Source organism: Anarhichas minor, unplaced genomic scaffold (genome assembly GCF_050575085.1).
Source record: "Anarhichas minor isolate MPS153535 unplaced genomic scaffold, ASM5057508v1 ptg000046l, whole genome shotgun sequence".
NCBI lineage: Eukaryota > Metazoa > Chordata > Actinopteri > Perciformes > Anarhichadidae > Anarhichas > Anarhichas minor.
In genome coordinates, this window is record NW_027466492.1 from 1,717,976 (window position 1) to 1,731,143 (window position 13,168).

General features: G+C 41.9%; 1 protein-coding gene across 1 annotated transcript; it reads left to right on the top strand.

Annotated features, from left to right (window-relative positions):
- The first annotated feature begins 1,561 nt into the window (after positions 1-1,561).
- Positions 1,562-5,892, top strand: LOC142971458 (ras-related protein Rab-1B-like). The gene is made up of 6 exons (XM_076111983.1): positions 1,562-1,813; positions 2,767-2,839; positions 3,319-3,414; positions 4,022-4,117; positions 4,222-4,353; positions 5,050-5,892. Exons 1-6 carry the CDS (start codon positions 1,800-1,802, stop codon positions 5,281-5,283), a joined length of 645 nt encoding a protein of 214 aa, XP_075968098.1. The 5' UTR covers positions 1,562-1,799; the 3' UTR covers positions 5,284-5,892.
- The last annotated feature ends 7,276 nt before the right edge of the window (positions 5,893-13,168 follow it).

Sequence of the window (13,168 nt, forward strand, 5' to 3'; positions counted from 1 at the left end):
ATTTAAACAAATCTCAAATGACTCTGCTTTTTCACTTTGGTTCGCTCTCACCGCTCTCATAGTGTATTCGTCAGCTGGCAGCTGTTTTCAGTGAGAGGACTGATAAACCCACTGTGTTGCCTGCATATCACTTAACAGCAGGCAGGCAAAGTTAGCAACGAACATGTAACATCTAGCAGCTTCAGCACATGATCCTTTGGTCAACAGGACTGGGAATATTGGGCTTTGCCAGGTGGCAAAATAAATGCTAAAGTAGCTCTGTGTCTGATGCGTGTGTAAATAAGCAGCTGTTAAAATAGCTAAAAAGTTCACTATCAACTCTATAAGGTGATAATATTTCAGTATAGTTTGTTTCCACTTCCCCCAAATTGATTTCAGCTCCTTAGTGTTTGCTTGTATTTTTTTACTCAAACATACAAAACAAAAGGAAAAATTCCCAAACCCATTATTCATCTCCGCATTACCCTTTTGTTTATTTAATCAAGACCTTTTTCATGGTAGACTTATGCACACATATACAGTATATATGGCAATGAAATGCAAACGAAGAGGAATCTTCAGTTGTTTGCTGTGTGGGTTTTGAAGTGATATAAATTGTAAAAATGTCACTCCCATACAATACAAGAAGTCAAGGTGCTGGATGGATCAAAAAACACAGGGCTCTCACCCAGGAGACTTCTGTTTGAGTCCAGAGTGAATTAAGTGCTTTTGTTGGCTAAACTTAACCAAGTGCTTTTCTTGCACAACAAAGTCGTTTTGTTGGGTTTTTTCTTTTGTTTGTTAGCCCCGTGTTTGAAACGTTTTGAAGCTGCTACCGTTCGGTCCAGGAGGGTTTCCCTTGAAACATAATTGCAGAATGCAGTTTAGTTGTATGGGAAGGTCATTTTGTAGGAGACCGGGGTGTGTGAATCTTTCAGATCAATTTGAGGAGTTGGTTTGCATCTTTTTTTAAATCATTTTATCATGCAGTGTGGGACGGGCACTGGTCTGGTCCCTGTCTCGATACACTCTGGTCTTGGTCATGACTTGAAATTAAATGACAATCACTGACAAAGAAATTATAGAAAGAAGCCAAAAGGAACTTCAGTCTTTTTTGTCATCCATTGGCAGTTGGACCGACTCAGCAGTCAGCATCTTACAGTAGTGGTTTGAGGGATAAGGTCAAATTGGTTCATAAGAAAATAGAAATACAAATAAATATGTGTTATAATACATGCCTTTGATATCAGTGTCTCTAAGATGGCAGCCGACACGTGCTGCTCTTTGCAGTTTCCACGGGTGGTTCTGGCAGAACTACTTCCTGCCTGTTCGTTCTGAAGTGTCAGAGCTGCGGTCGGTCCGGTGACGTGCGACGCAAAGGAGACGCTGTCAGTTTGAGGGGATGACAAGTGGAGAACAGCAGCACAGTGTGGTGAAACTCACCACAGAAACGACAGATCCGATTACAAATACATCACAGAAAGGAAAAGAGTAAATAAAAAAAGGAGTGAACTTTAGTTTTGACTTAGAGGGGGATTGTATTCAGCGGGGCAGTGTTTGCCTCTCTGTGTGCGTTCGGGTTCCAGGTGCTGTCCCCAGTGTAACCTGAGCTGGTTCTTTATTAATAAATAATGCATCTGAATCAGTCGACCGGTAGCTCCGGCTTATTCTGCCATTTGCCCTCCAAGAGGACACACATACACACACACATATACAGAACAATACACAACATCACAGGGACAACCTGACTGTTTTCAGCTTCAGGATTCAATTTCAGGGATTCTTTATTTTGTCGTGTCACCTGGAGCCACCCACCGATCATGAATCCTGAATAGTAAGTGTTGTTTCTTTCTCTGTGCTGTGTGTTATTCACTACAAGACACACATATACTGTGTACCAGTGGGAGACACTGACATCTGCTCTTTGACAGTGACTGCTGACATGAAAGGTTACTTGTTTCAGACCTGGATTAAGTGTTCAGCGAGATATCTTTGCAGTTTTGTGTTGGTTGTTGTGTAAATGCTGCCCCATATCTAAATACTGATACGATTACAATTTAAGCTTGTTTGTTGGTACGAATGTTTTAGCTCCGTCCTATGATTGAGTGGTGATGAGTTGTTGATGATATGTTGCTTGAATTCCATATGTGTATGAAATACAAAATAGATGATCTTGTAGTTTACTGACTCTGAGATATCTGTCAGTGACAGAGCCGAGAATCGAGCATCCAGGGTTACAGAGCAAAACACGTCTCGTTCTTTTTCTGCATAGACAATTCTGGGTAACTTGCAGTTGGATCACTAATCCCCTGTGGCTCTTGGGAATTGTAGGCATTAGAGCCAGCTCAGTCGCCACATCAAACTGTGCTCTGTAGTGTTACTTTTGGGAGCAGCACACTGGAAGATTTTTCTTTTTTCTATTTTCCTCTGACAGTTATTCAAGTAATAAGAGGTTATTTTTAAAGGCAATCTGCCACATTTTATAATCACTATAAAAAAATATGTAGTTACAATATAGTACATACTCAAACAAAGTTGCAAACTCTGCAATACTGGTATGTTTATGGACAAGACGCAACACAGTACAGGAGGCTTGTTTACACCCAAGAACTTTAAGACTCTACTTTATTTGTCTTTTATAGCTGTTTACAAAAGATACCAACATAATAAGCTATACAAGTGACTTAATGACAAACAGGAACAGCCCCCTCCCCCTTTACTGCATCCTAGTGGAAGACACTGAACTGGAAAATGTTTTTGTGTATCGATGTGTGTGTCCTCATCCAGTGACTACTTGTTCAAACTTCTCCTGATTGGTGACTCTGGAGTCGGAAAGTCATGTCTGCTGCTGCGCTTCGCGGTAGGCTTAGAAAAAGCACACACACACACACACACACGCACACACACACACACACACACACACACACACACACAACTTTGTACTTCTATCTGCGTGAGGACACTTATTGATATAATGCATTCCCTAGCCCCTTAAAAAAAAAGAAGCCATAAAAGCCTGGCCGCCCTTACCCTGATTCTAACCTGAACTTTACAACCAAGGCTAAACCCTGGACCAGGCACTAGAAGGTCTGTCCCAAAGTGAGGATTGACATAAATATCTTTACTTCCCAAAAAATGTCCTCACTCTGAATGTCCAGAACATTGGTCCTCACAAAGACAACTGTACAAGTACACACATACACACACACACACACACACACACACACACACACACACACACACACACACACACACACACACACACACACACACACACACACACACTTCATTTAAACACCTAACTGCGTGTTGTTGATCATGTGTCACGCACCCCCTCAGGATGACACCTACACTGAGAGCTACATCTCCACCATCGGAGTTGACTTCAAGATCAGGACCATCGACATGGACAGCAAGACAGTGAAACTACAGATTGTAAGAGACAGTCGGCGGGGTGGTGGGGAGTGGGTTGTTATTAGGAAACACCACCTTCTTTGTTTGCTAAAAGGGGCTGAATTTGATATTCAGAGCATATCTATTGCCTCCACACAGCTCTCAACATGACACGACGGCTGAGCCGGTAGCTAGAAGCTAACGGCGCAAACAACGGCAACAGTGCTGACACAGCTAACAGTGTTTACTTGGGGGGAGGGGGGACTGGAGAGTGGGTGCTACGCTTCCGCTGCGACGCCGTTGGTCGGGGCAGTCTTAACCGCCTTATGAGAGCAGTGCAGAATGGCGGCTGTGAGCTAACCAGTGGAGCGCGCTAACATGCACTAAAAGGCATGCACTGCTAGCCCAGCAACGTAAACAAAGACAGAGATGCTCGGCTTACAAAACACACACACAAACACACAGACTTCACTCCACTTTATATTTACATAGATAATAGTTGTTTCCTACTATATTAATGCTCTGAATATCAAATACAAACTCTTCAAAGCTATAAAAGTCAGAGAAAGCTGTGTCATGTAAAAGCTTGGTTGTTCTGCAGTCAGGACTGTCTGACTGGCACATCGTCCTTTGTGTGTGTGTCCCTCAGTGGGACACAGCAGGTCAGGAGAGGTTTCGAACCATCACCTCCAGCTACTACAGGGGAGCCCACGGCATCATCATCGTCTACGACGTCACGGAGCAGGTCAGCGGGTGTTTCTGCCACGGCCTCAACAACACAATAGGAGAGAGCTTAAACATTAACTTCTCTCCTCCTCCTCCTCCTCCTCTCTCTCTCTTTCCCCACAGGAGTCTTTTAACAATGTGAAGCAGTGGCTGGACGAGATAGATCGCTACGCCTGTGAGAACGTCTCCAGGCTGCTGGTGGGAAACAAGTCTGACCTCGTCAGTAAGAAAGTGGTGGACCTCGCCACTGCTCAGGTAGCGGGCTGCACAACTCCGGATACTATGAAACAACATCGCTGTAGAAGCTGTGAGGCTGTGATGCACATTAAACACCAGAAAACTGAATTGGCTGTTTTAAGAAAGTACTGACAACAGTGTTATCTAGACCTCCTTGTAGGCCTGTGTCATATTTGAATGCTAACTACAATGCTAATGTTTTGCCTGCTACAAGTACAGCTGAGATCCGTTATTAGTTCACGAGTTTCTATCATGAGGATTATTTTACCTGACGGTGGCGCTAGATGAACAATCAAATTAGCTTTGGCAGAATTTCCACTTTTCCTCCACTACATTTATATCAAGACTAGAGTTACTCTGCAGATTTGTTTTATTGCCATACATGTGAACTCATCAATTATGATGGTGTAGTTTTAAAATACCCAACAGAATATAAAGAAGTGACAACACTTTTAATATTAAAATGCATATATGTCCACTCATCAATAATGTAAGGCTCTGCGGGGATTCATTTCCACAGCACTCACTTTTAATACATGAGCACATGTTACTGCTAATACGTTTCAATAGAAGTATGTATGCAGAGCTTAATGGAGTACTTTTACACTGTGATGATTTAGCATATTAATAGATTTGTGATTTTTTGTTACACTTCATCCCCCACCCCGATTCCTTGCTCCATCCCTCTTCCCACGCCCCTCTGTCCCTCTGCAGGACCTGGCCTCGTCTCTCAAGGTCCCCTTCCTGGAGACGAGCGCCAAGAGCTCGGACAATGTGGAGAGGGCTTTCCTCACCATGGCCTCGGAGATCCACAAGCGCGTGGCCAGCGAGGGAGGGGGGATGCAGGGCGAGTCGAAAGAGGCCAGGGCCCAAAGTGCCAAGATCAACAGCGCTCCGCTGTGGCTGGGAGGGGAAAAACAGACGCAGGGGGCCAGCACCTGCTGCTGAGCAGGAGGCATGACCGCATGGTTCAAAACAGAGATGTGTCATTTTAAAGGCATCTGTCGAGTTTCAGGACGATGTGATTTTGTGCTTTGGACACACATTTATTGTGAGAATGTTGACATCTTTGCTACTAAACAAAAAATATGACCTTTCAGGAAGAAAAACGTGTGTTTTTAGCTTGATATTATCGGTATTTTCTAATCAAATATATGATGACATTTCTGCTTCATTAAGGGGCAGAGACAAACAGATGACATAAATAATTGAAACTCGGCCAAATTAACAACTAGGACAGTGTGAGTTTGGGAAGAGTTTTATGAACACAGGCCCACACAGAGGACCACTTCCTGCATCACTCCTTTAACTCAAGATAAAAGATGGTAATAGCAAAAAGGGAATTGCAAACCTGTCACATGCAACAATGTTTGAATAACAGAATGAGAAGAGGTGTATCAGCAGTTCCAGCTGCAGCTGTTATGGATAAATTAACTGTGTGATTTTAACTGTGACTTCCCACCATTTCCCTTGAATGGTGATTGAGTGTATTTTACCAGCTTTTGTTGTGTTTCGCATGTTGTTTGCATATTCAAATAAAGACATCTCAGGAGTCTTGATGCTGAAAATACGACTAAAAGATCTGAGATACATAAACACGGGCCAACATTTTTTGGCAATCATTTTATAACTAATAGAGTTTTTGTGGTACAAAGAGAATCTGAACCTTTTTAGAATGCCTCGTTAAGATCTGCCTCCTCAGTTTGTATCAGCACGTCACAGCTGCATCGAATCAAATCAACACCGACCAGACAAGCCGAGACGACAGTCACACCTTATCATGTTCACGGTGAAAATGAGCCAATAAGAGTTCAACAAATATGAGAATCAGTCAAAGTTCAAAATAATGACACATAAAAACTCTGAGCACTGGCCGGTTCAGCCTGGTTTGGGAGTCTTCCAAACTTCCCCATGCCCCCCCCCCCCCCCCTGGTAAATATGTAATGTGTTTTCTGATCCGTCACCTCTCTGGTAGGCTACACAAACGTAAAGTTAAAGCAAGTGAAGATCACCATGCGTGGTGGTTAAAAGAAACCAACACTGACGGGGACAGCGGCAGATATCCATAAAATGTTCATCATTGGTCGTTGTTAAAGTTTCAACAAAAGACAGATGCTGTCATGCTATTGAGTTCTAATATGCAAAGCGGATTGGATTTCTGGACCATGACTAATAGTAGAGCTAAAAGTCAAGATATCGAAGCCTCTGCTGCTATTCTTTTTTAATCCATCTCTACGGAGTTCTCCAACTTTATGGAACTGGAATACTACGTCACTGTAGTACTCCTTTAAAATGCAATATAAAGGGTTGACCTGTTCGAGTGAGCCAGTGTAACACTGCCACCGTTCAGACACAGAGTTGCAGTTATCAAGGTGGGAGGACATGACATGGAGGAGATGCTCAGCTATGTTGTTGCTTAGCACTGATCTAATTGTTATAGTATTGCTTAGTTTCAGGAAGCAGGAATTTAAATGTGCTAATTGATTTTTAATGTCAGTTGGCCAAAACAGGAGGTTATATCATCAGCAATCAGTTCAAATCCAATTTGCCGAACTTCATTTGTAAGAATAAAATGTTCTGTTGAAGGAAATATGAAGACTCAGAGCAGCTGTTCAAGGCGTCCACATTACTAAACCTTCAAAATGTACTGTGAGAAAAACCTTTGGTCAGAGACCAACTTGAAGGCAAGAACAGGTAGCAAGTGAATGCAGCGGTGCAAAAGCTTCAAGGAACATCCCTTGTGTGGCAAGGGAATTGTAGTCCTGCATGGGTATTATGGACTACAAGTTAAAAACAAAGATATAATATGCAAATTACACAATGTATACAACAAGATAGAAGGATCGATTGTAGTTTATTCATAGCAAATTAACACCCAGTGGATCCAGAAGCAGCTCTCTCTGGCGTACCCTCCTGCCAACATCACCCCCTCTGTGCAGAGTAATCTGCTGGAACCATGAGGGGGGAAAGTGGGATGCGAGTGGTTATTAAAGTGACACGGATACAGGATGGTTCATATCGTCTCGTCTTGTGGAACTTCTGTGTTCAATAATTGTTTGAGACGAGGGCGGATAGTTGTATCACAAAGGAATTTCAACAGGTTGGTCAACAGTTAAATGTGCTGCGTGTGATACCTCTCCTTGCTGGGGTTTTCACAGTCTGAGGATGTGTAAAGTCATCGGTTGTCCAGGTCGGATGGCATTGTCACCACAGGGGTAGTTTTATTGTGTAAGGGGAGAACGGAGATTCTGTTTCGAATGCGGCCATATGTTGGCTCGAACCAGTTTATTTCACAGGTTAGCTCCTGTTTTATAAAGGCTGGATCTGTGGTCAAGATATTTCAGTATAGTGTTCTTAGCAATGTGAGCCTGAGGAGTGTAAATAGTAATACAAGACACTGAGCAATGTTTTTCCTTTCTGATCTAGACTTAGATGGAACAATATGGTGAATCTCATTTATACATTGAGTCGAATAACTGTTTTCTGAGACGCCTTGTTTTATCTCCAGGGCTCTCTGTTTGAAGTTTCTATCAGAATGGCAGAAGCTTCTTAATCTGTTCGATTTGTTTTTAGGTTATCCAGATTTTAGGTCTCTAGGTTTGCCACTGCCAGAAGAAAAGTGTTTCTGTGATCTGTTTATTTTTTAATTCTGTGATACGGCTGCCGTTAATCCGTTAACTCCATCCACATCAACAAAGGATGCTTGTTACAGGTCGTGCTCAAGAGAGACATTTAAATCAGGATTATGACCGTTTCGATATGCACATATTAAAAATCACATTTTCCCTGAAAAAGGCATCCAAATATCTGTTCCATGTGAGGATTATTATTCTTTTGACAAAAAGGATTGTAATCAATATTGAAAACATAGAAAAAATAGAAACCTGTATAATAGGTTGGAGCTAAATTAGATCCCATAGGTGCGCCTTTTAGTTGCAAGTAAGGAGAAATAATTGATCTTAAAAGGCGAAGGATAAAAGAGTAAAGCATCTGGACCTCTCTCATTGGATATGCTTGTATAAAAGGCTCCCACATAGGTAACCAATACATTCTCCAGTCCTCAGGTAGATCTGTAATTTCCGGGATTATATTAATGACATAGAATCATATATATATATATATATATATATATATAACAATTGTAATTTGTTAATATTCATATTATTATTTATTAATATTATTCATATTATTATTTTTCTGAAACTTTCATGCCAATAAAGCCACAATGAATTTGAATCATTGGTTACATGATGGAAGCCTAACAACCTTCTTTTTTAAAATATAAATTTAATGACGTCATGTTTCAGAGTTCCTCCAACAGCATGTGTTTCTGCCAAGGTTAGGAAAGATGCTGACCTCAGAACTGATGTCCTGCACTACGCTGCTTCACAAATATGAGCCACGACTCGCTGATGGTTTTTCCAATTTATTTGACTCAGAAAAGGAACATGCACTGCAAGCACCGGTACTGATGGACTACCTCTTACTGGGAAGAGGGCAAATATGAAACAGGATGAGGGAGAAAAACTAAATATGCAGGTAAACTGCTGCTCATTGTCCTTCCACTAGATGTCAGTCTTGCTCTGATTTTCAGCTCGGTTGCTGCTGCTCCTGGAGGGACAAGCTGACAAAGTGAGCCTGGCTGACAGCATCAGTCACATCTGGATTACTCATTCACCCCCCCAGCTCTCCTTACTTCCCCCCACTTCTCCCTGCCTCTCTGTTTCACTTTCATCCTCTCCTTCAGGTATCACTTCCACTGCTTGTCTAACCTCAGCTTTTCCTTCATCTGGTCCCTTTTTTTGTTTTCCTTAGTCCCTCTCATCTCCCATTCTTCTCTCTCAACCAATCCCCTTCCACCTATTTCTCATCCTATATCCTTCTCCTATATGTCTCCCCCTCGTCATCTCCTTCTTGCCTCTCCTCATTCCTCTTTGGTCTGACTGAGTAGCTGGTTGCTTCTTTGTCAGTTCATCCGTTTCCATTTCATTCTGATGTAGAGTATATCAAGGCATGCACTGATGTTTGTGTAATAGCATCAACCTCACCAGCGGTGAACAGTTCAGTCCAACTATATGATACAAAAACAAACAAATATCCTGAAGTAAATAAAGATCAATAGATTATCTGAAATATGTTGCAGCACTGGATTTTAAATATGGATATAAAGTAGTCAGAATCGACCCAATCTGGTTCATACAGTACCAATGCAACACACCAACGGGTTAACTTTGGATAAAAAGCCAACCAAGACAATAGCTTATTTTGATCCAGTGTTATTTTTAGGTTACGGTTGGGTAATTTGTCCAAACTCAAATATGGTTGCGAACTGTTATAACACCTTTTAAAAAAGGTACACGTCACTGAGAGTGAAGAGAAACATTTGAGAGAAAGTTGAGAGAAACAACGGGGTAAAACTTGACCCTGTTGTTTCTAAGAGTGGGCCAAAATAACTTTTAGTAAGTTAGGATTTAGTTTGGGTAAATAACCCAACAGTAAGACAACAACAACACTAACAACCCATGTGTACAGGCTAAAGTTAAGCCTGCTGCTACAGAGTCAGTCCTGACCCAGTGTACACACAAGTGGCTGGACAACTAGGTGACATTACACTGAGTAAAGCCTGACGCCACAAAGACAAAAAACATTGCATGAATTATCCCTTGTCAACCAAAAGCATGGCAACTTGCTTCCTCTACTACACTGCTAACACACATTTAGACAATACCGCCACCTAGTGGCCTCCATCAGTGTTACAATTCAAAACTGAGACCAGCCGACTCAGCAGACAGAAGCAGTAGAATAAAAAAAGGTTTTAATTCGTCAGAATGCAGTAGGGACACCGGTATCGGCACTGATGTGGACCTATTTACATAGATCTGGTATTAGCCATAATGTGACCCATTAAATACAGTTTCTTTGTCAATGACTTGACATTTGCAGTCATTCAGTCTCTGCTGTTTCTATTTCTACTGCCATTTCCATTTAAAATACAGATTCACACTGGTACTGGATCAGTACTCATCAACAGACATTGAAATTGGTAGTGAGAGAGAAATTGCTGGATCAGCGCTTCACTAATATGCAGGGTGAGGGTTGGCAGCAGGATGGCAGCCAAACAAAACAAAAAAGGGATCAGGCAAGCAGATCAAAATCACAAAAACAACAAGCCGAAAAAGGGAACAAAGCATCATATACTGAGGGGGGTTAATGGGTTAGATGTGGGGCAGGTGTGCACCAAGGAGGAGGAAACAGGCAGAAACACTCTGGTGGACGGTGACATTTGTGTACATGAAGCAGTAGTTGTGGCATTTGGTCCTGGTTCCCTCTTTGTAATCAACAATACAAAACAGGTGAAATGTATTTGCAAACCTCCATGTTTCCAACAACATTTGCAAACCTCCATGTTTCCATGTTTCCAACTATATATCAATAACTGTGCCTATGGACCAAAAAACATAAAACAAACTAACTAACCATGAAAATCTTACACTTTATTTTAAGTGAGGACCTGTATTATACTGTATATCTGGTGGTTTGGGGAGCATGGAGTGGTTGGATTTAGGGGAGTGTGGACCCTGAGCTTGCCCTTTCAGGCAGCCGGCTCAGTTGGTGTGCTGATTGTTGTTTACAATCTGATTAGCAACTTGAGATGCAAGACTGGAGTTGGAGTTGAGAGACGACCATAGGCTGTATAGAAGAAGTGGACGTAGTCATCGTGACGTCACCCATTGGTTTGTGGACTTTCATGGGATAAAAACATATTGTGAGTGTGGGACAAAGTTGTAAGACTAAAACACGGACAACATCAAGACCGGACAACACCGTGGCACCGACCTGTCAATCACAAGGTAGCCACACCCTAAAGCATACCCTGCTCTATGGTCTATTTTACTCTAAATGGGATCATAATTTACTAACATCATGCTTTATTAAAAAAGTAGAGTCATTTTCTCATAGACTTCAACACAATCTGACTTCTTTCTGGAACTTGAGGAGTCGCCCCCTGATGGCCATTAGAGAGAATGCACGTTAAAGGCACTTCAGCATTGGCTTCACTTTTTCAGACAAGAAATAAATCAATATATCACATGAAATACACATTTTACTTCTTATTTGTGAGTTTGAACAAAAAGGTGATTGGATTAATACGTTGCTACTTTAGTGACCTCTGCCAGCTCATAACCTCCATCAAGCTCTGTTCAACATACAAACTTGTAGTAGCTGCAAGAGAGAGAGCACTTTTAGCTTATTGGCTATACTACTGTGTGATGTCTCCACAGACTTCTCCATTTCCTTTTCTGGTGAGGGTGTGAAAATGAATTCCCTGCATGTTAGTATTTATAGTCATGTTGGTATTCCTCCATCTTTGGGCCCAGCGGTCAGTACCAGGAGTGTTATTGTGTATGTGTATTAGATGAGCAGAAAAGTGCTCCAGTAGCAGATTTTTCAATAGCAGCAGTTAGATATTACTTTTCCTCCAGGAAGCCCACAGCGGTCCAGATAACGAGGCTGATTGATGCTCGTGGTGAAGGGTCAGCTTATCCTTTATCATGGGACCTATTTCTGTGCCGGGGGAAACTGTGGAGAGCAGAGGAGTGTTAGAGATAGAGTGAAGACTTTTTTTTATTTCTTCAATGTTTATGCCTCCAATTTGGGAGGTCGGAACTATAGTGGGTGTTTATTCAGAATGATCGGGGGGAGTAATGGTAGTGCGATTAAACTGGTGGTATGTGAGAGGCGCAATAGTGGTTCTGGGGCCAAAGGTTTGACCAAATCTTTGTCAGCATGTCCCTAGATTGATAAGATGGTGAAGGAACATTGAGATATATGGATGCTCCTCCTCCAGAGGCAGCATGTGGTGCGTTTTCACCTTGCCAGCACTGACCCAGTTATACCCAGGGCCCATCTGGTAGATTTTTACACCTGCTGAGGTGTGATAAAGAGCCACCACAGCTGTGCTTATTAAAACTGCAGTCACATAGGATTTTATCCAGCCAAAGTTTCCCCTATGAAGCCCAGTTGCTAGAAAATAAATGTTGGCATTGTACGTTTCTGCAAGTCATGGTTGCGTTAAATGTGGACGTGATTTTTTTTTATGACATTTCTGAATTTGACCAAGTGGCGTAGTATATGGAGCGGCCGATATTGAAAGTTATGTGGTATAATAACGAGTATAAGGAGCGAGAAAATCCAGACAGAGTGGGCAAGAGTGGTTGAGGGTGGACCAAACAAACAGGACTTTCACCCAGGAGGCCGCTGTTTGTGTCCTGTGTGAAACCAAAAGTGACCATTGTTAAGCTTGCTACGTAACGTCGCGTAAGAAAGTTCACTAAGGGTGGTCCTTTAACAAGGACCACCCTTAATTTCTAACCTTAACAAAGTAGTTTTGTCGTCTAAATCCAACTTATCATTTTCACAACACTAACCACGTGTCATTGTGTGTTTCTGCAAGCGTGATATGACGTTGATGTGCAACGTATTTTTTTTCCAAAAATGTCGGCATCCGAACTATCCCGTGGTTTGCAGAAATGTACAATGCCAACATTTTTCTGAATTATTTTGCTGACACGCTGTTTGTGGCGGCTGTGGCTCAGAGGTAGAGCGGGTCGTCTTTTAATCAGAAGATTGCCGGTTCAATCCCCTTCAGTCCATGTCGACACTTAACCCCAAGTTGAATGAATGAATGGGTCCTGATGTTATTTTCCTCCCAATGACAAAATGATCATGAAACTGAATGTTGACGACACTTCATCACATAACTTTTTAAATAAAAATCTTTTTTAGTTTTGTGAATTTTTGATTTAGAGTGCCTTTTTGTCCGTCATGTACA